Consider the following 21,176-nt stretch of genomic DNA (forward strand, 5'->3'; position numbering starts at 1 on the left):
TGGGTTCAATTATTATGGAAGGGGAATAAACTGAGGAATGCCACATTCACCAACAGTGTGTTTGGTCTAAGCTGTCCAATCACAACAATGAGGTCTGAACACACATTTCCTGTTAAACTCCCACCACCTCAAATGGGTACAGTTGATAGGCATATTGTAAGTCTTGTCTCTAAACGCATTACTGAGGTTGGAAAAGCTTATCTGAGAAAACATTATCTTGAGTAAATAATTGCAGGCTGTCTGTTAAACATTAATAATCCAGCTTTCACAAGCTCCGACAAAGATAGGATTCAAGGTGAGGTTTGTCAGGAGGTTTCACTGGGTGGTATTTAAATGCCAAGAGCCCTTCTTACTCTGTCACTGAACTTTCCTAGTTGTTTCCCGGGATGGCTCAGATTTATCACAACATTGGCCGGCTTGCGTGGTTCCTGGTTTGCTTGCAATGGTCTTGGATCCCAGCTGAGAGTGGAAAGCTGCTGACTGTTCCTGTCGACGGGAGTCATTGGCTCAGCATGCAGACTATACTGGAGGAGCTTCACGAGAGAGGACATCAAATTGTTGTCGTTTACCCTGAAAACACTCTGACGATTAAGACATCCCATCACTACACCAGCAAGACTTATTTCATTCCCTTCAGCAATGAAGAAGTGGAGCAGATACACAGAAATCTGATAAAGGTGGCTTTTTTCAATGGGACTGCTTTTGAGCAAGTTTGGAGGACAATGGAGCATATGAATGGGTACAGGCAGTTTGTCCTGTCTAACTGTGAGCATTTCCTGTTCAACGCAGAGTTGATGCAGGAGCTGGCTGAAGAAAAATTTGATGCCCTACTGACAGACCCCTTTTCCCCTTGTGGTGTGATCATTGCTGAGTATCTCTCTCTCCCCACCGTCAACTTACTGCGAGGAATCCCTTGCGGTTTGGAATACTCAGCCACTAAGTGTCCCAGACCACTCTCGTTTGTCCCAAGAACTTTCACAGGGAACACTGATCGAATGACTTTTCTCCAAAGGGTTGGAAACCTGATGATTAGTTTTTTGGATCCATTGATATGTCACTTTGTGTATTCGTCATTTGAAGAGTTGGCCACCAGGTTCCTCCAGAGAGATGTGAGTCTAGTCCAGCTGCTGGGCCAGTCTTCCATCTGGCTACTGCGATACGACTTCATCCTGGAGTACCCGAGACCCCTGATGCCAAACATGGTCCTTGTTGGAGGCGTCAACTGCAACGAGAGGAAACCCTTGCCCCAGGTGGGAGCAGTGCTGGTGTGAATTCACTGAGAGGGCATGTGTCTCTGTGACAAGTGCAAGTACAACAGTGTAAGATGGCAGGTGCACACTTCCTGGGTATGAGAAATGAGTATAATGTTGAATTATTGAATTATTTGAGTTTGTAGGTCATTCAGGTAGCGTTCAATTTAATCTGACAAATTTATCAATGTTGTTTTAATAACCAAACTTATGCATATGATTATGACATTATAAAAATGAAAGTTAGGACAAAGACCCATGTCAGGACATTCCTTCACATTTAAAATGTTACCAGTCTCACCACTATCATCAAACATTTGAGACTTTGGCACCTGTCTGCCTTTCACTCCATTCCATTTGTCGGTTGAGTATTGTAGTTAATGAGAGTCTGTGGTGATATAACACATTGCTCCAGAGCAGATTGCAATTAATTGTGCTGGGAGTATGTGCGTGCAAGTGATGGTGGCATATATTAGCCAGCACTCAGTGACCTTGAGGAAGTGGGGTTCAAATTGGTGCACTTCATGTGGTGAAGACACTCAAAGTCAAAGTCGAGTTAATTGTCATATGCACAAGTACAGGTGCAATGAAAAACTTACTTGCAGCAGCATCACAGGCACATGGCATCAGATAAGCAGCATTCACAATTTACGTACAATTTTTACAAGAAAGAACAAAATAAACAAAATCTGTTTTAGTCGGTGATGAAGAAATTGGGATAAATTACCAGGTAAGGATAGCATGTGAGTTGGAGGATACTGGGAAGGTGGTAGTGTTCCATACGGCTGCTGCCTGGTCCTTGGTAGTGATGTGTGCTTGGGAGATTCTGTCCATTCTTTGGTGACTGGCTGCAGTGCACTCTGTGGATTGTGCACACTGTATACAGTACAGGCTGCAGTCACTGTGCTTGTGCGCCGTGGGGGAATGTGTTCACATAGGTATCCAGCTAAGGTGAATCTAGTAAAACCAAAAAAAGTGCAGATGCTGGAAATGTGCAATAAAAACAGCAAATGCTTGAAACACTCAACAGGTCAGGCAGCATCGATGGAGAGAGAAACAGAGTTAATGTTTCAGATTGAAGACTGGAGGTCAGAACTGGAAAGATCTGGGTGTGTTTGATGTGGTCTGGGGGTAGTATTCTCCCAAGGAAGGAGGAGGTGTGAGACTCTCGATTTCCATTATTCCTTCATCCAGTAGTTTTGTGCAGAACAATTGAGCTCTGATGAAAGGTCATTGACCTGAAACATGGACTCTGTTTCCCTCTCCACAGATTCTGCCTGACCTGCTGGGTCTTTTCAGGACTTTCTCTTATTTTGATCCTCTGGATTTCATTTGGTGCTTTTGCCTTAAAATGCACCTTATTTTCCCTGCCCCCTTCCTCAATTCGCCAGAGTCCTTAAACATTAATCAGATTAAATGAAATAATCAGATTAAATGAACAAAAAGAAACTAGTCTGCATCTCTCCGGGGATTTTGCTCATGCTACTGAGTTCAGAGTTGGGAGTGTGGAGCCCATAGTAAGTGAGGAAGAAATGGGGAGCATGTTATGAGAAGACTTCCCCAGTGCAACTTCTTCCTTTGAATTTTTTTTCTTTCTAGGACCTGGAAGACTTTCTGAACAGTTCTGGAGAACATGGTGCTGTGATCTTCTCCTTAGGATCCATGATTTCTGACATGCCAATCTCAACAGCCAACACGATTGCAGAAGCATTTGGTCAAATTCCTCAGAAGGTGATTACAAATGGAGGCAGACTTTTGCCTGGTCAACACATGCACAACAAATTTACAAGCCGGGTACAGGCCTTTATGCTTTCCGTCCCTTCCAGTGTGTGGCGGCCAGTTGGCCATTGGTCTGGAGACCTTTGATCAGAGCTCTTGCCCGTGGTTAACACTGCTCATTCCAGGCCTGCTTTTGTTTGTGATCCAAGGTCCCTGTTACATGTGTATTCATACAGGAGGCAAGAAAACAAAACACTGCTGGAAATCTGAAGGGATATCAGAAAATGCTGTAAATATTCACAGGTTAGTCAGTGACTGTGGACAGAAAAGCAGAATTAGTTTTCATGTCAATGACTTTCCTTCAGAAACCCTTGACATTTACAAAAGAGAAAATACACAATAAGGAGCATTTGAAGATGCTTTTGTGTGTGACAATGGCCAGAAAGTCCATTCTTAGTGATGTTACTTCAGGGATAAATAATATCCAGGATCACTAGCAGAACTCTCCTGCACTTCTTCAGAACAGTAGCCGTGGGGTCATTTACCTCCACCTGAGGAAGTCTCATTTTACTATCTCACCCAAACAATTACACCTACAACAGTGCTGCACCCCATCTGTAGTGTATCAGATAGGTAAGGCAAGGCTTTCTGCTTTTGCCTCTGGAGTTAAACTTGATCCCAGTGCCCTGCGGGTCAGGTGTGCATGTTCCACATGCTAAGCCACACTGAAACCTCAGGGAACAAGTAAGATTAGGTTGACAGGAGCGAAGGATGCTGAGAGGTGACCTTACAGAAGTTCATAGAATCATGAGGGGCAAAGATAGGGGAGATGGTCACAGTCATCTTCCCAGGGTAGGGGAGCCCAAAATGAGAGGGCACAGGTTTAAGGCGAGAGGGGAAAGATTTAAAGGGGACCTGAGGGACACGTCTTCCCCACAGAGGATGGTGGGAAAATGGAACGAGCTGCCAGAAGAAGTGGAAGTGGTAGAGATGGGTACAATTACAATGTTGAATAGACATTTGGACAGGTACATGGGTAGAAGAGGTTTAGGGGGATATGGGCCAAATGCAGGCAGATGGGGCTAGCTTAGATAGGCATCTTGGTTGGCATGGATGAGTTGGGCTGAAGGGTCTGTTTCCATGCTGTATGAGTCTATGACCCTGCAGCTGACCTTTGCCTCTCTTGTGACAGGTGGTGTGGAGACACAGTGGAGAAAGACCCTCAAAACTGGAACCCAACACCAAGCTGGTGGAATGGCTGCCACAGAACGATTTACTGGGTAAGAGAGCAACATGGGTTGATAATGTCCTCCCCCATTGGTAGTAGGGTGTGAGAACAGGGACCCACAGCCTGTTCACAGGAGGGATGGATGCCTTGATTGAAATACTTGATATATCAAATTGATGTTTGCAGAGTTGTTGTTGAAGTGACCTGCAGTTTTCCTGTTTCCTTATGCTGACCAGTTGTAGCTGTCGCTGAAAAGTGGGTGAATTTGTTGCTAATTTCTTCTAATCATTGCTGAAGGTAATTGATTCAAGTTTCATTGGATAATGGCGGGAATAATTTATTGTTTTCCATCGTTCTGCGGACTAGCACATCCCAAAACACGAGCTTTCCTGACCCATGGAGGGGCACATGGAATCTACGAGGCAATCTGCAATGCTGTACCGATGGTCATGATGCCATTATTTGGAGATCAGATGGATAACACGCTACGTATGATGCGTCATGGGGCTGGGGTTATCTTGAATTTGAAGGATATCACTTCCCGGGATCTTGTGGATGCATTAAACAATGTTATCAATGACATCAGGTCAGTGATTTTCACATCGCTTGGAGATACATGAAATCTTCAAAGTCAAAAGATTTAAAATTGAGCAAAGAAAAATCTTATCCGTTGTTAGACTTCATGGCGTTCCAAAGAAGTTTCTAACCAAATGAGTGCTTTGCCAAACCTACTGCTATAATTTGTGTACGGCAAGATCCTACAAACAGTGCAGTGATAATGAACATATTATCTGTATTAATGATGTTGGTTGAGGGATCGTCAGGGACAAAAAAAACCTCCTGACTCTTTAAAATATTTTATTACCATCCTGAGACAGAGAGTGAAATCTTGGCTGAATACCCTCCCCAAAGATATCAATTCCTACAGTCCAGCAGTCCCTCAGTAGTGCACTGGAATGCATGTCTAGTTTTCTGGAGTGAGACTTGAACTCATGACACAGGGGAAAGAATGATACCTTCAAAGAATTATTGTGTGAAACAAAAACTGGCTCAGAGGCAAAAGAGAGTAATTGTTGCCACATCGCAGTAGATGGATTTATCATCTCCATGGAGCAATGCCATTATTTTGGGTTACTTATTAATGTGATTGATTCCAAACCTTCTGCTTAAATGGCCCAGTGGGCAATTACATTTAGAGGACAAGTAAGGATGGGTAATGACTGCCACATCTCATAAAAGAATAAAAAAAAGGGCTATCGTTTTTGCTTTGTGCTTAGCATAATGCCAGTCTGGGGTTTCATACAATGCCTGTCTACTTCATGCTTTGTGCCTGTTGATTTTAAAGCTGTTAGGTTTAACGCAAGGACACAAGAATTAGGAGCAGGAGTAGACCATCTGGAGCTCGCTCAAGGTCTCAGCTGATCTTTTATATCCACTCCATTTTCCTGCATCACCCTCTTAGCCTTCAATTTCCTCAATATCCAGAAATCTATGCATTTCCGTTTTGAATGAACTCAATGACTGAGGCTCCAAGGCCCCCCGAGATAGAGAGTTCTGAAGGTTCTCCACCTTATGTGTGGAAAATTCTCTCCTGCTCTTTGTCCTAATTCTGAAACTATGACCCCGGTACTAGATTCCTCAGCCAGGGAGACATCCTGCCTGCATCCTATCTGTCAAGCCCGATAAGGGTTTTGCAAGTTTAAATGAAGTCACCTCTCATTCTTCAACTGCCCACCTCAGTCATCAGGATGCCCTCCTGTGACCGATCACTCCTGACATTGTCCGTCCAGGGCTTCTGTCCTCCTCAGCTTTGCCCTTTGTCACATTGAAGAAATGGCAAAAAACCGAGTTGTTGAAATGCAGAAAATGGTTTAATCGATTGGGTGGCACAGTGGCAAAGCTGGTAGAGCTGCTGCCTCCCAGCACCAGAGACAAGGGTTCAGTCCTGACCTCTGATGCTGTCTTGTGCTGATGGTTTAATTAGCCACTGTAAGTTGCCCCTATTGTCTAGGTGATGGCAGAATTTGGAGGGTGAGGAACATTCATAGGAATGTGGGGAGAACAGTTACAAGGAAAGTTGTAAAATGGGATTGCTTTGTGAGTTGGCATAAACATGATGGGCCAAATGGCCTCTTTGTATGCAGTACAAACATTTAGAAATCTGGTTTCAAATCAGCGGAGGGTTAGAAATGTGCTGATGAATAGTGTTGCGAGAGAGAAACCTACAGTGTCCATCTTAGGCAGTACCTTGGGATCAAGGATGACTTGCTCTACCCCAGTTCTATGGGTTTTGTGGAAGTCAATGTGAGACCCACAAACTCTGCCCCAGGTAGATCAGGATATCCCTGATGGGGTGGGCTGTTGGGTAGCTTCTAAGCTGGTACATTCCTCCTGCCATTTATGCAGAGTCTTTGTGAACGTTTGTTGCATGGATTCGTGCTTCTCAATGCTATCCTGAATGCTTTTTTTCCATATTGAGTGGTCATGGGCTTGGGATTCTCACAAAACAGAGAGGAAACTTTGAGAACATCCTCCAATCTTTCCATTGGTCTGCCTGGTAATCTTTTGCTGGGACAGAGTGTTCAGAACAGAGTCCCTGTGACAGGGGTCTGGTGTCAGGCAAGCAAAAGACATGGTGCCCAATGGGACCTACAGTGTAACTCAGGCCTCGATGTTGGGGATGTTGGCTCGGGAGAGGACACTAACATTGGTTCACATATCCTCCCAGTGGATTTGATGGAGTTTGTGGAGATGGTGGTGGTAATACCTTGTCAGAACTTTGAATCTGGTAGTCCAGGGATTTTTTTTTTAGTTCAAAAATATACCTTATTCATAATACATGTAGGAAATATGATCAATACACATCTTTCCCTACATACATTGTACTCTCAATTCAATACATTTTCTTACAATGCACCAACACCACTCATGTTTCCTCTCGAATAATGCACCCCTGAAGGGTTTGAGAGGCTGTTTCACAGGACAAAGCCCCTCAATGTCCAGTGGTGGCAGGTCCTTTGACTGTGGTCCTCCCCCACAGACACTTGTGGTGACTACACCGAGCTTCAGTGCGTCCTTCAGCACATCTTCCCGCATCCTGGAATGTGCCAGTAGACAGCTTTTGTTTATGGACGTCTCCGTACACCTGAAGACCAGCAAGTTCAGGTGGACCAAAGTGCATTTGTCACTGAATTGCTGATCTTCCAGTAGCAATTAATAAACAGCTCTCAGGTCACAGAGTCCACTGTTATGCAACTGCTTGGGGCAAACCTCAACAAGGATCATTGCATCCTTTTCCAAATGTCCTTAGCTAAAGCACACACAACAAGGAGGTGGGCTCTGGTAGTTCATGGATTAGAAGCATTCAGGAGGACAGGGATGACTGCCGTCCAACAGACCACGAGCTTTGTGCCAGGTTCGAGCTCTTGATCTTCAAATGCTCTTTCCCTTAGACTGGCAAAAGTGGTGCACTGGATGTAGTGGTGAAGCTCATCATGAATGCATGAATGACTGAGAGTAGGCTCCCAGGATATGGGAAGTGGTCTATCTTTGTGAGCCCTTATTGTGGGAGGGCAGCATTGTGCAGCAGAGGCAGGTTAGTAGAAGACCTTTGTTCTGTGGACGTTAAGTGTAAGGCCACTTCATACGCTTACGTGAACGAGTCAACAATCAGTTGCAACTTGGCTTCTAAGCGTACACATACACTGCCACCAACTGCGTACAACACTTCAGTGATGAAAGTTGGGGTGACCTTGGTTTGGAAGTGGAGCTGGTGTCAGTCAAACAGTTTCCCATTAGATTAGTTTCACCCCAATGGGAAGCTTTTTAGGGATGAGGCACAGCTTGCAGTGAGAAAGAATGAGAGAAGTGTTAGGCCCGTGACACAGCCTTGCTTGACACCAGTTTGCACAGAATGATGTGTATCTGATAAAGATAGCTGCAGTCAATAGCCACGCTCATCTGCTCCTCCCTTAACCTCACTGGCAGCATTGTTCACTCTTGCTACCAAAGGTGGAACTGCAGGCTGTGACTATCTGCACTCCAGAGTCAATAATGTAGGAGCAAGTACACAGCCCTATTCAACCACATTGGTTAATGGAAAGGGATCTGATTTGCCACAAAGGTATGCATGTTGTGTGAGGTTGGTAAGTTGATCTGAACTTTGGAGGAATGCACCAGAGAGCAGGGGTTCCAACAGAGCCGAACAGCTTACTAAGCTCAACGTAGACAATGCTCTGGGCTGTTTGATGCTCAGCAGTCTTCTCCTCCAACTGGTGTAGGGCAAGAATCATGGCATCAGTTCTGTGTGAGGAATGAAATCCACACTAGGATTCAGGAAGTACATCATCTCTAATGACCTGGAGACCTTACAGAACATCTTACAAAAGAATTTAGCGGCAGTGGAGAGGAGGGAGATCCAGGATCAGTGCTGCAGTCAGCCCTAGTTACCTTGCCCCTATTGACTGCTATAACTTTGCATCTTTGAAATCAAGGCACAAAGCCTCATTTTCTCAGCAGAAATTAAAATAGGTGTAGAAAAGCTCTGGGGAGTAATTAACCTCAAACCTTCCCATTTGCTGTTTTTGTAAGTGTGTTCTTCATCTCAAGTTGAACTCACCTTTTCTAATTGAGTGTATTATTTGATCAACGCACAACTGATGATTGAAGAGGGTTATAAAGTGTCTTTTCCAAATTCCTAATATCATCATGTCCAGTTCTATATTTCTTTACAACAAAGAAGGATTGAGTTGGGACACCAAGAACTCCTTTTGCAGTTATAAAAGCAAGAGTACGCTGGAAACACTCAGCAGATCAGGGAGCATCTGTGGAGAGAGAAACAGGGAAAATATTATACGTCAAAGACCTTTTGTGTGGCACAGTGGCAGAGCTGGCAGAGCTGCTGCCTCACAGTTGCAGAGACTTGGGTTCAATCCTGACCTCTGGCGCTGTCTGTGTGGAGTTTGAATGTTCTCCCTGTGACCGTGTGGGTTTCATTCCAAAGATGTAGATTAATTGGCATTGTAATTGGACCAGGTTAGTAGGTGAGTATAGAATCTGGGGGAAGTTGATAAGAAAGTGGGGAGGATGAAATGGGATTAGTGTAAATGGGGGTTTGATGGCTAGCATGGAATAGGTGGGCTGAAGGGCCTGTTTCTGAGCTGTATGACCCTGACTTCAGAATGTTTCCTGCAATTTTGATTTTACTTCAGATTTCTAACATCTGTAGTATTTTCCTTCGCCTTTAGTTGTTGTTTGCACTTCGGCCCCAACTTAAATGAACAAGTTGCTGCTTGCTGAGAGCTCAATGACTACCAGCCGGTGGTTTCCTAATGCAGGGGAATCTACAACCTTAAAAATAAGGGCTGGCCCCTTTCAGTGAGAGATGAGATGAAATATTTTCTCTTGGAGAATCACGAGTCTCTTCCTCAAAGGACAGTGGAAGCGGAGTCTTTGAATATCAAGAGACACTGGATAAGTAAATTGGTGAAAGGTTACCATATGTCGATGGGAATACAGAGTTCACATTGCAGTCAGATCAACTGTGCTCATGTTAAATGGTGTGGAAGGCTTGAGGGGCTTCTTTTCCTAATTAGTACATTCATTTCTTTATAGGTTTGGCCTTTCTGAGAATGACCTAAAGTAAATTGCCCTTGCTGCATCCATTTTTGGTATCTGTGTTAATAGAGCTGCAGAGAGATACAGGGAGTCCCCAGGTTACGTAAAGGTTACTCTGCTGAGAACTCTCTGTAAACTGAATTTTCTGTAAATTGGAAATAAACAATTTCCCCTAAAATCGCAATGCAAAATCTTTAGCCTTGACAGTCGTTGGGGAATGATTTGTAAAGAGTTTGGGGAAGGTCAGTGTAGGTGAAGGGATTTGTTACCAGTAGGTGAACTGTGTCAGATGTTTGTGTGAATGCAACTGCCCAGGTGGATTGACGGGAGCAGGGGTCGGGGCGGGGGACCTGATCTGCTAATCAGTGAGAAAACTATCGGCAGTTTAATAAAAGGAAGTCTCTGCAAATAAGAGGTGGCTCAGGGTTTGTAATGCTTGATCTTGGAGAAGGGTGATATCTGCATTGTTTGCTGGTGAAGAGATTCGAGTACTATACCCAAGAGCAGAGTCTGGGAGAATTTGCATGAAGTCAGATTTTTGTAAGTCAGGTTTTCCGCAACCCAGGGACACCCTGTACAGCACATAAACAGGCCCTTCAGCCCACTAAGTCTGCCATAGCCATCAACCGCCCCTTTTTTACACTAATCCCACACAAATTCCATTTTATTCTCCCCACATCCTCATCAACACCCCCCAGATTCTACCACTCACCTACACATCGGGAGCCATTTACAGTGACCAATTAACCTATCAACCTGCACGCCTTTGGGATATGGGAGGAAACTCATGCAGTCACTGGGAGAACGTGAACTCCACACAGACAGCACCGGTGGGTCAGGATTGAACCCGGGGGTCTCTAGAGTTGTCAGGCAATGGCTCCATAGCTGTGCCACTGTGCCACCCAAAATGTAAAGAAAACTGAAATAAACAACACAAGTCAATTAGATTTCTGGGATCTTTTGATGAACAGAGACATCTAGGGGTCCAACTCTATAGTTCCCTGAAAGTGGCAACGTAGGTCATTAGGAGAATGAGGTGGAGAAGAAGGCATATGGCATGCTTGCCTTCATAGGTTGGGCATAGAATATAAAGGTTGGGAACTTTACAAAACACTGGTTAGGCCACACTTGGAGTACTGTGTGCATTTCTGGTCACCACACTATAAGAAGGATGTGCTTGCGCTGGAGAGAGTGCAGAGGAGATTTACCAGGATGTTTCCTGGATTGGAGGACTTTAGTCATGGGGAGAGATTGGATGGGCTGGGCTTGTTTTCCCCAGAGAAAAGGAGGCCGAATGGTGACCTGACAGAAGTAGGTACAATCATGAGAAGCATGGAGAGTTTAGATTGTCAAAATCTTTTTTCCGATGGTAGGGGCATCAAAAACAAGAGGCCGTAGGTTTAAGGTAAGAGGAAGGAGTTTGAAAGGAGATCTGAGGGGTAAGTTTTTTACTCACAGAGATAGTTGATATCTGGAATGTGTTTCCAGAGTAGGTGGTGGAATCAGAATCAATCCCTACATTTAGGAGGCATTTAGATGGAGAGTTAAATAGGCGAGACATAGAAGAACACAGTCCTAATGCAGGCAAGTGAGGTTAGTGTAGCTGGGCAAAGAGGTTGGCATGGACGGGATATGGTGAGCCGAAGGGCCTGTTTACGCGCTGGACGACTCTATGATACCAAGGGTATCATGTAAAACTCATTTGTTTGAGTTTGAAGCAGTTGGAAGCTTAAAAAGGAGCCATTACTGTGCTCATTTCGAGGTTCTGAGAGGCAGGAGGCAGAGCAGCAATCATTAGGAGCCTTTATGACTGGCTAAAAGAGCTTTTTGACAAAGCATTTCTTATTGGCTAGCTGTGAGACACATCAGCAAATAAAAGGAAAGCAGGCTCGCGTGGAGTAGCTATTGTGAGAGTGGGCCAGTGTTTGAGTGGTAAGTAAAGAGACTTTGGCTCGTGAGTCTTCAGTGAGCAGAGGCACAGGTAAGGTTCTTTGTGTTTCCTTTTTACTCTTAGAGCATTCAGGATGCAAGTTAGGGCAGTGGCATGCTCCTCCTGCAGGATGTGGGAGATCAGGGAGTCTTCCAGTGCGTCTGAGGACTGCACCTGTGGGAAGTGTGTCCAGCTGCAGCTCCTGACTGATCACATGAAAGAGCTGGAGTTGGAGCTGGATACATTCAGGACCATCTGAGGTGCTGAGAGTATCATAGATAGGAGTTTCAGTGAGGTAGTCGTACCTAACGTACATAAAGTAGTTGGGTGGCTACCAGGAAAGGAAAAGGAAGTAGGCAGAGTGCAGGATTCCCCTGCGGCCATTCCCTTGGAAAACAAATATACCATTTTGGATACTGTTAGTGGGGATGACCATTCAGGAGAAGGCAGCAGTAGCCAGGCCTGTGGCACCAGGACTGGCTCTGAGGCTCAGCACGGAAAGGTGAAGGCGGAAAGGACTCAAGTGATAGGGGACTTGATAGTTGTGGGGGGGGGGGGGGCAAAGGGTGGACAGGAGACTCTGTGGCCACAAAAGTGACTCTGGAATGGTGTGTTGCCTCCATGGTGCCAGGGTCCAGGATGTCCTGGAGCGGTTACAGACCATTGTCAAGGGGGAGGGGGAGCAGCCAGAAGTCGTTGTGCACATTGGCACAAATGACATCAGTACAGAAAGGGATGAGGTCCTGTGGAGTGAATATAGGGAGCTAAGGAAGAAGTTGAAAAGCAGGACTTTGAGGGTAGTAATCTCTGGAAGTTGAGATTGAACTCAATGCCAGTAAGGTCAGTAGACAAGACAGGCAGCAGCTTGACAGGGCGTGAGGAAAGACAGTTGGATTAAGTTACATTTATTTCAATGCAAGAGGTCTGCTAGGTAAAGCAGATGAACTTAGGGCTTGGATAGCTACGTGGTACTGGGATATTATAGCCATTATGGAAACATGGCTAAGGGAGGGACAGGGCTGGCAGCTAAACGTTCTGGGGTACAGTTGCTTTGGCAGGATGGAAGGGAAGAGAGGAGGGGATTTGCATTTTTGATTGAGGGGAATGTCACACCGGTAGTCAGAGGTAAAATTTCTGAGGAATCATCAATGAGGCTTTAAAAAAGGGTGGCAGAGTAGTGTAGCGGTTAGCATAACACTATTATAGCACCAGTGACCTGGGTACAATTCCTGCTGCTGTCTGTAAGGAGTTTGTATGTTCTCCCCATGTCTGTGTGGGTTTCCTCCAGGTGCTCCAGTTTCCTCCCACATTCCAAAGGCATACAGTTTAGGAGCTGTGGACATACTATGTTGGCGCCAGAAGAGTGGCAACACTTGTGGGCTGCCCCCAGCATGTTCTCAGTAATGCAAAAAGGCGCATTTCACTGTGTTTCAATGTACATGTGACTAATAAATAAATATATATCTTTATTGGTGGAGCTGAGAAATAAGAAGGGGATGATCACATTGTTGGGATTGTACTAAAGGCCCCCAAATAGTCAATGGGAACTAAAAGAACAAACATGCAGGGAGATTGTGGAGAGTTGTAAGAATAATAGGGTTGTCACAGTAGGGGATTTTAATTTTCCTAACAGACACTGGGAATGCCATAATCTTAAGGGCTTAGATGGGGTGAAGTTTTTTAAGTGTTCAGAAAATGTTCCTTGGGCAATATATATAGAGGGCCCCACTAGGTAGAGGGCAAAGCTGGACCTACTCTTGGGTAATAGGGTGGGGCGTGACAGTGGAGGAACACTTGGGGACCAGTGACCACTGTTCTGTTAGTTTTAAATAGTTATGGAAAAGGACAGAACTGGTCCACAGGTTCAAGTTCTAAATGTGGGCAAGGTAAATCTTGACGGCATGAGACAAGAACTTGTGAAGGCTGAATGGAGAAGGTTATTTGTGGGCAAAGGGATCACAGACAAGTGGGAGGCTTTTGACGGTGAGATAATGAGAGCTCAAGGTCTGCATTTTCCTGTTAGCGTGAAGGGCAAGGCTGGTAGGAGTAGGGAACCCTGGATGATGAGGGATATTGAGGCCCTGGTCAGGAAAAAGGGGTCAATGGTCAGGTACAGGAAGCAGGGATCAAGTGAATCTCTGGAGGAGTATAGGGGATGCTGGAATGTGCTCAAGAAGGAAATTAGGAGGGCTAAAAGGGAGTATGAAATAACTTTGGCAGGTAGATTGTAAGGACAAGAGTCCATCTTATCATACTAAGGGAACAGAGACTAGACTTATAACAGTAGGATAGAAGCTGTCCTTGAGCCTGGTGGTATGTGCTTTCAGGCTGCTGTATTTTCTGCCTGATGGGAGGGGGGGTAAAGAGAGAATGTCCAGGGTGGTTGGGGTCTTTGATTATGCTGGCTGCTCTACAAGGCAGTGAGAAGTGTAGACAGTCGATGGAGGGGAGGCTAGTTTCTGTGATGTGCTGAGCTCCTTGCAGTTTCTTGTGGTCATGGGCAAAGCAGTTGCTACATCAAGCCATGATGCATCGATTAAAAATTGGTGAGGGTCAAAGAGGACATGCCAAATTTCTTTAGCCTCCTGAGGAAAGAGGCACAGGTGAGCTTTCTTTCTTGAGGCATCTACGTGGTTGGACCAGGACAGGCTGTTGGTGATGTTCTCTTCTAGGAACTTGAAGCTCTCAAGGTTGTTATCAAAAATTACAGGGGGATCTTGATCAGCTGAGTAAGTGGGCCGAGGAATGGCAAATGGAGTTTAATTTGGATAAGTGTGAGGTGTTGTATTTTGGAAAGTCAAATCCAGGTAGGAATTTCACAGAGGGACCTTGGAGTACATGGTTCCCTGAAAGTGGAGTCACATGTAGACAGGGTGGTGAAGAAGGCTTTTGGCATTGCTGGCCTTCATCAGTCAGGGCTTTGAGTATAAAAGTTGGGAGGTCATGGTACAGTTCTACAAGACGCTGGTGAGGCCACACTTGGAGCATTGTGTTCAGTTTTGGTCGGCCTGCTATAGGAAAGATGTTCTTAAACTGGAAAGAGTGCAGAAAACATTTACAGGGATGCTGTCAGGACTTGGGGGACTGAGGCATAGGGAGAGGTTGGACAGACTAAGACTATTCCTTAGAGCATAGGAGACTGAGAGCTGATCTTATAGAAGTGTATATAATCATGAGGGGCATAGATAGGGTGAATGTACTCAGTTTTTTTCCCAGCGTTGGGAAATCAAGAACTAGAGATCATAGGTTTAAGGTGAGACTGGAAAGATTTAATAGGAGCTTGAGGGCAACTTTTTATACAAAGGGTGGTACCTATGTGGAATCAGCTGCCAGAGGAAGTGGTTGAAGCAGGTAGAATAACTGTTAAAAGACAGTTGGACAGGTACATAGGTTGGAAAGGTTTAGAAGGTTATGGGCCAAATGCTGGCAAATGGGACAAGTTTGGATGGGGCACTTTGGTCAGCATGGACCAGTTGGGCCAAAGGGCCTGTTTCTGTGCTGTATAACGCTATGACTCTATTTCAAGGAAATGAGTGGGGTCAAAGGAGAGATGATTCAGTGTGAGCACCTGTCCGGTTGTGTGGAGGGGAGCGGTAGAGGGGGTCCGGTTGGGTTTGCAAGGAAGAAGCAGCTGGCTTGCAGAACATCCCAGTGGGAGATGAGAAGGGACTGGAGGTCCATGGTGAGAAGGAGACAGTTGGGATAAATAAACTGGGGTATGTTTTACTGGTGGAAGGCCCTGGAAGAGATGTGGAGATGGGCTGGAATAAGTATCCTCTTGTGGCAGAGATTCCTCTTTCACAAAGTAAAATGCAAACAAAAAATAGATTGGTGATGCAGTGTGTAGTGCAGCTGCCTCACAGCCCCCCAGCCCTGGTTACCCCCTAACGTTGGGTGCTGTCCATATGGAGACTTCACATTTCCCCCGGCTGTTCCTGTTTCTCCCACATCCCAAAGGTATGCTAGTAGGTTAACTAGCTGCTGAAGATTACCCCTGTTGTAGGTAAGTGGGAAAAGAATGAAAAGGGAATTTGATGGGCAAGTGAGACAGGATTAATTGCAAGGCTCCAAGGAACTAAAAGGAGGAATGGGTTTGTTCTGGGAGCCAGTATGGACCCAATTGGCCAACTGAGCTGCTACTGTGCTGTAATAATTAAGTTAAGCAGCTCAGGCAGTGTCAGTTCAAAGGGATTTTAACATCAATTATGATCTGTTTATCTTTCCACAGATGCTGCCTGACTTGCTGAGTGTTTCCAGCATTTTCTGTTTTTATTCCACTTTTACATCTGCTGTGTCCACAACTGTGGCATCAGTTTGAGTGTGGCACATAGGCTGCATCATAACTGCAGCACCAGGACCAGTCAGCCCATCAATAATGCTGCATTGGCTGGTTACATCCAATGGGGTCTTCCTGCTTCAGGGACTGATTACATCTAGTTTTGGGAGCTCTTCAACGGGGACCACTGTCTTAACAGTGCAACAACTTTATGTTTCAGATACAAGGAAGCCATGATGAGGTTGTCTTCACTGCACAAGGATCGCCTGGTAGAGCCCCTGGAGCTCTCTGTCTATTGGCTGGAGTTTGTGATGAAGCACAGAGGTGCCAAACATTTGCAGACTGCAGCACATGATCTGAACTGGATCCAGTACCACTGCCTGGATGTCATCGGCACCCTTCTTGCTGTGGCCCTGCTGCTTGTCTACCTGGTGATCAAGTGCTGCTCAGTCTGTCTACGCAAAGTGAAGGGCCACAGAAAGAACAAACTTGACTGAAGAACCTTCTTGAGATGAGGCTTCCCCTGGTCATCTGATTGTCTGATGGACTAAACCTTACCTCCAGAGTCGTATGACTGACTCAAACCACAGTGGCCACTGCTACCTCTTGCCAATCTTCACATCCTTTCCCCTTCCATTGGTGGTTGTGCCTTCAGCATCTAAGTTCTGCTCTGCATTTCTCTCCCAAAACGCCTCTGCCTCTCCCTCCTCCTCTAGACTTTCCTTTCCTCTTTGACCAATTTTTGGAGACCTCCCTGAATATTTACTAATGTAGCTCATTGTGGATTGTTGTTTGTAACTGCAGCTGTGAAGCTCCTTTAGATATTTGATAATGTTTAATATACCATTTAAATGCAAGATGCTGCTATAGTAGAGAACTTTGCAGACAAATGAGGCCAGTTAATTCTGGAGATTTTCACTTAAGGTATAGAGTGTTGGCAATAACATAATCCCAACATGGAGTCAGGAGCAAAGTGAATCACCTTCTGCTCCAGCACAATAACTTATCTTTCCCAAAGTTATTCCTGGTGGATCAAGCAATGTTCTCCATTTCCCAGTCCCTAGCTCACTTGATTGTCAACCACTGTCCGATTAGGGTGGATATCAGTGGGAATTAAATATCCAAGGGTATCAGGTAATACGGAAGGAGAGGCAGGAAGGTAAGGGAGGTGGGGTAGTGCTCTTAATTAAGAATGAGATCAGGACGATAGTGAGAGATGATATAAGATCCAAAGAGCAGAATGTTGAGTCCATCTGGGTAGAGATTAGGAATAGTAAAGGAAAAACACTGGTGGGAGTTGTCTATAGGCCACCAAATAATAACATTGCAGTGGCACAGGCAATAAACCAAGAAATATTTGATGCATGTAAGAATGGAATGGCACTTGTCATGGGGGACTTAAACTTCCACATAGATCGGGCAAAACAAGTTGGTTGAGGCAGTCTTGAGAAGGACTTCACAGAATGTATCTGTGATACCTTTCTATGAAGCTATGAACCTACAAGGGAAAATGCTATCTTAGATCTGGTCCTGTGCAATGAGACAGGTAAAATTAATGATCTTGTAGTTAGGGATCCTCTTGGAAAGAGTGATCATAGCATGATTGAATTTCTCATGCAAATGGACGGTGCAATAGTTCAATCTAAAACCAGTGTATTATGTCTAAACAAGGGAGAATACAACAGGATGAGGGAGGAGTTGGCTTGTGTAGACTGGGAACACAGGCTATATGGTGGGACAGTTGAGGAACTGTGGAAGACTTTCAAAGATTTTCCATGGTGCTCAACAAAAGTATATTCCAGTTAAAAGCAACGACGGTAAGGGTGGGGAAAGCCAGCCTTGGATAACTAAGGAAATAAAAAGGTGGCATCAAGCTAAATTTTCATGCATGCTAAGTCACCAAGAGTAGTGGGAAACTGGAAGACTGGGAAAAATTTAAAAAGCAACAAAGAACCACTAAGCAAGCAATAAAGAAAGGGAAGATAGATTATGAAAGTAAACTAGCACAAAATACAAAAACAGATAGTAAAATTTTACTAATTATATAAAGCAGAAAAGGGTGGCTAAAGTGAACATAGGTCCCTTGGAAGATGAGAAGGGGAAATTAATATTGGGTAATGTGGAAGTGGCTGAGGCCTTGAATGACCATTTTGTGTTAGTCTTCACAGAGGAGGACACATCTAACATGCCAAAGAGATGTAATGGATGTGATGGGAGGTGAGTACCTTGATACAATTGCTGTCACTAAAGAGGTAGTGATGAGCAAACTAGTGGGCCTAAAGGTAGACAAGTCCCCTGGTCCTGATGGGATGCATCCCAGGTACTGAAAGGAATGGCGGAAGTTAAGGTAGAGCGTTTGTGATAATTTACCAAAATTCTCTGGACTCTGGGCAGGTCCTGCCAGAGTGGAAGACAGCGACTGTCACACCACTGTTTAAAAAAAGATGTAGGCAAAAGGTAGGTAACTATAGGGGGTTAGCTTAATGCCTATAGTCAGGGAAATGCTTGAAACTATCATTAAGGAAGAAGTAGTGAGACATCTGGATAGAAGTGGTTCCATCAGGCAGACACAGCATGGATTCAGGGAGGGCAAATACTGTTTGACAAACTTACTGGAGTTCTTGGAGGACATAATGAGCACTGTGGATTGAGGGGAACAGGTGGATGTTGTATACTTGGATTTCCAGAAGGCCTTTGATGAGGAGCCGCATAAAAGACATCCATAAGATATGGATGCATGGAGTTGGGGGTAATGTATTAGCATGGATAGAGGATTGGTTAACCAATAGAAGGCAGAGTGTTGGGATAAATGGGTGTTTCTCTGGTTGGCAATCAGTGGTGAGCGGGTTGCTGCAGGGATCGGTGCTGGGCCCACAACTGTTCACAATATGTTAACAATTTGGAAGAGGGGACCGAGTGTAGTGTATCTAAGTTTGCTGATGACACTAAATTGAGTGGAAAAGCAAATTCCACAGAGGATGTGGAGAGTCTGCTGAGAGATATAGATAGGTTAAGTGAGTGTGCAAGGGTCTGGCAGGTGGAGTACAATGATGGTAAATGCAAAGCCATCCACTTTGGAAGGAAAAATAGAAGATCAGATTATTATTTAAATGCTGAAGGATTGCAGCATGCTGTTGTGCAGAGGGACTTGGGAGTGCTTGTGCATGAATTGCAAAAGGTTGGTTTGCAGGTGCAACAGGTTATCAAGAAGGCAAATAGAATGTTGGCCATTGCTAGAGGGATTGAATTTAAGAGCAGGGCGGTTATGCTGCAACTGTACAGGGTACTGGTGAGGCTGCGCCTGGAGTACTGTGTGTAGTTCTGGTCTCCGTACTTGAGAAGGATATACTGACTTTGGGGGTGGTGCAGAGGAGGTTCACCAGGTTAATTCTGGAGATGAGGGGGTAGCCTATGAGTCACCTGGGACTATACTTGCTGGAATTCAGAAGAATGAGAGGAGATCTTATAGAAACATATAAAATTATGAAAGGGATAGATAAGATAGAGGCAGGAAGGTTGCTTCCACTGGTAGGTGAGAGTAGAACTAGGGAACATAGCCTCAAGATTCGGGGAATAGATTTAGGATGGAGATGATGAGAAACTGCTTTTCCCAAAGAGTAGTTATTCTGTGGAATTCTCTGCCCAGGGAAGCAGCAGAGGCTACCTCATTAAATATATTTAAGACACAGTTAGATTTTTGCATAGTAGGAGAATTAAGGATTATGGGGCAAAGGCAGGTAGGTGGATCTGTGTCCACAGCCGGATCAGCCATGATCATATTGAACGGTGGAGCAGGCTTGATGGGACAGACGGCCTACTCCTGCTCCTATTTCTTATGTTCTTAAGTCCTGAACTCTCTGTAGGAGGTAGGTTAAGATTGCTCATTCTGTTGTGACCAAGGTCCCTATAAATTGGTATGTACATAATTCCAATATGTGGAGTCAGTAACAAAGTGAATCACCTTCTACTCCTATCCCATAACCCAATAGCCAATTGCATTTATCAGTTAAAAGCAAAAAAATTAAGAGCAAAATATATGGTCAAGACTATGAACAATCTGTATGACTAAAGCTCCATATTCCTTGGACCTGACGTGCCTACCCTGAGAATGACCAGAAGATGGTACCAAATGTGGACGATTCAAGTTAATTTGGAAATATTGGGGCTGAATTGAAATTATAAAGATGAGTTACTAAATTAACATTTTCTATGATTATCGTTCGACTTTGAAAACATTTGCAGCAGATCCTGTCAAATTTCTGGTCAGCAGTGACCAACAGGACGTTGATGGCAGGCGACTCGATAATGGTATTTCCATTGAATGTCAAGGGTGGGTGGCTGGACTCTCTCTTGTTGGAGTTGTTCATTGCCTGTCATTTTTTTGTGTAAATGTTACTTGTCTAGATCTTGCTGTGCACAGACAGGGACTTCCACTTACTGAGATGTTGCTATTGACACCAACCATTGAGCAATCTTCAGTTTGCATCCCATTTTTGACCTTATTGACGGCAGGAAGGTTGGCTGAAGATGATTGGGTGTAGAACCTTGCACTGAGGATGTCCTGGGGCTGGGATGATTGACCTCCAACAAGCACAACCATCTTCCTTTGTGCAAGGTGTAACTCCAGCCACTAGGTATTTTCCCATTTACTTAAGTTTCATAAGATATCTTTATTAGTCACATGTACATCAAAACACAGTGAAATGCAACTTTTGCATACAGTGTTCTGGGGGCAGCCTGCAAGTGTCACCACACTTCTGGCACCAATATAGCATGCCCACAACTTCCTAACCCATACGTCTTTGGAATGTGGGAGGAAACCGGAGCACCTGGAGGAAACCCACGCAGACACGGGGAGAAAGTACAAACGCCTTACAGACAGTGGCCGGAATTGAACCTGGGTCGGTGGTGCGGTAATAGCGTTATGCTAACCGCTACACTACCATGTCTGCCCTTGATACCATACTTGGTCAAGTGTTGCCTTGATGTAAAGGGCAGTCACTCTCACCTCACCTCTGCAATTCGCCTCTTTGGTTTGAGCAATCATGAGGACCTTGGTGAAGAGTCTAAGCCATGTCAGAGGAGGAAGTTAGTGACTCCTTTGTGTTTCCTGCTGTCTATCCCCAAGCCTTCAAGAGGGAGCTGTGCTGATTCCTG

The 21,176-nt window shown here is 44.8% G+C and overlaps 1 protein-coding gene across 1 annotated transcript; it reads left to right on the forward strand.

Annotated features, from left to right (window-relative positions):
* Positions 1 to 302: 302 nt before the first annotated feature.
* Positions 303 to 16,876, forward strand: LOC127573229 (UDP-glucuronosyltransferase 1A1-like). Its single transcript, XM_052021253.1, has 5 exons — positions 303 to 1,250; positions 2,850 to 2,981; positions 4,162 to 4,249; positions 4,564 to 4,783; positions 16,240 to 16,876. The coding sequence occupies exons 1-5, from the start codon at positions 387 to 389 to the stop codon at positions 16,514 to 16,516; spliced, it is 1,581 nt and encodes a 526-aa protein (XP_051877213.1). The 5' UTR covers positions 303 to 386; the 3' UTR covers positions 16,517 to 16,876.
* Positions 16,877 to 21,176: the final 4,300 nt, after the last annotated feature.

This window comes from Pristis pectinata, chromosome 1 (assembly GCF_009764475.1).
Source record: "Pristis pectinata isolate sPriPec2 chromosome 1, sPriPec2.1.pri, whole genome shotgun sequence".
Lineage (NCBI taxonomy): Eukaryota > Metazoa > Chordata > Chondrichthyes > Rhinopristiformes > Pristidae > Pristis > Pristis pectinata.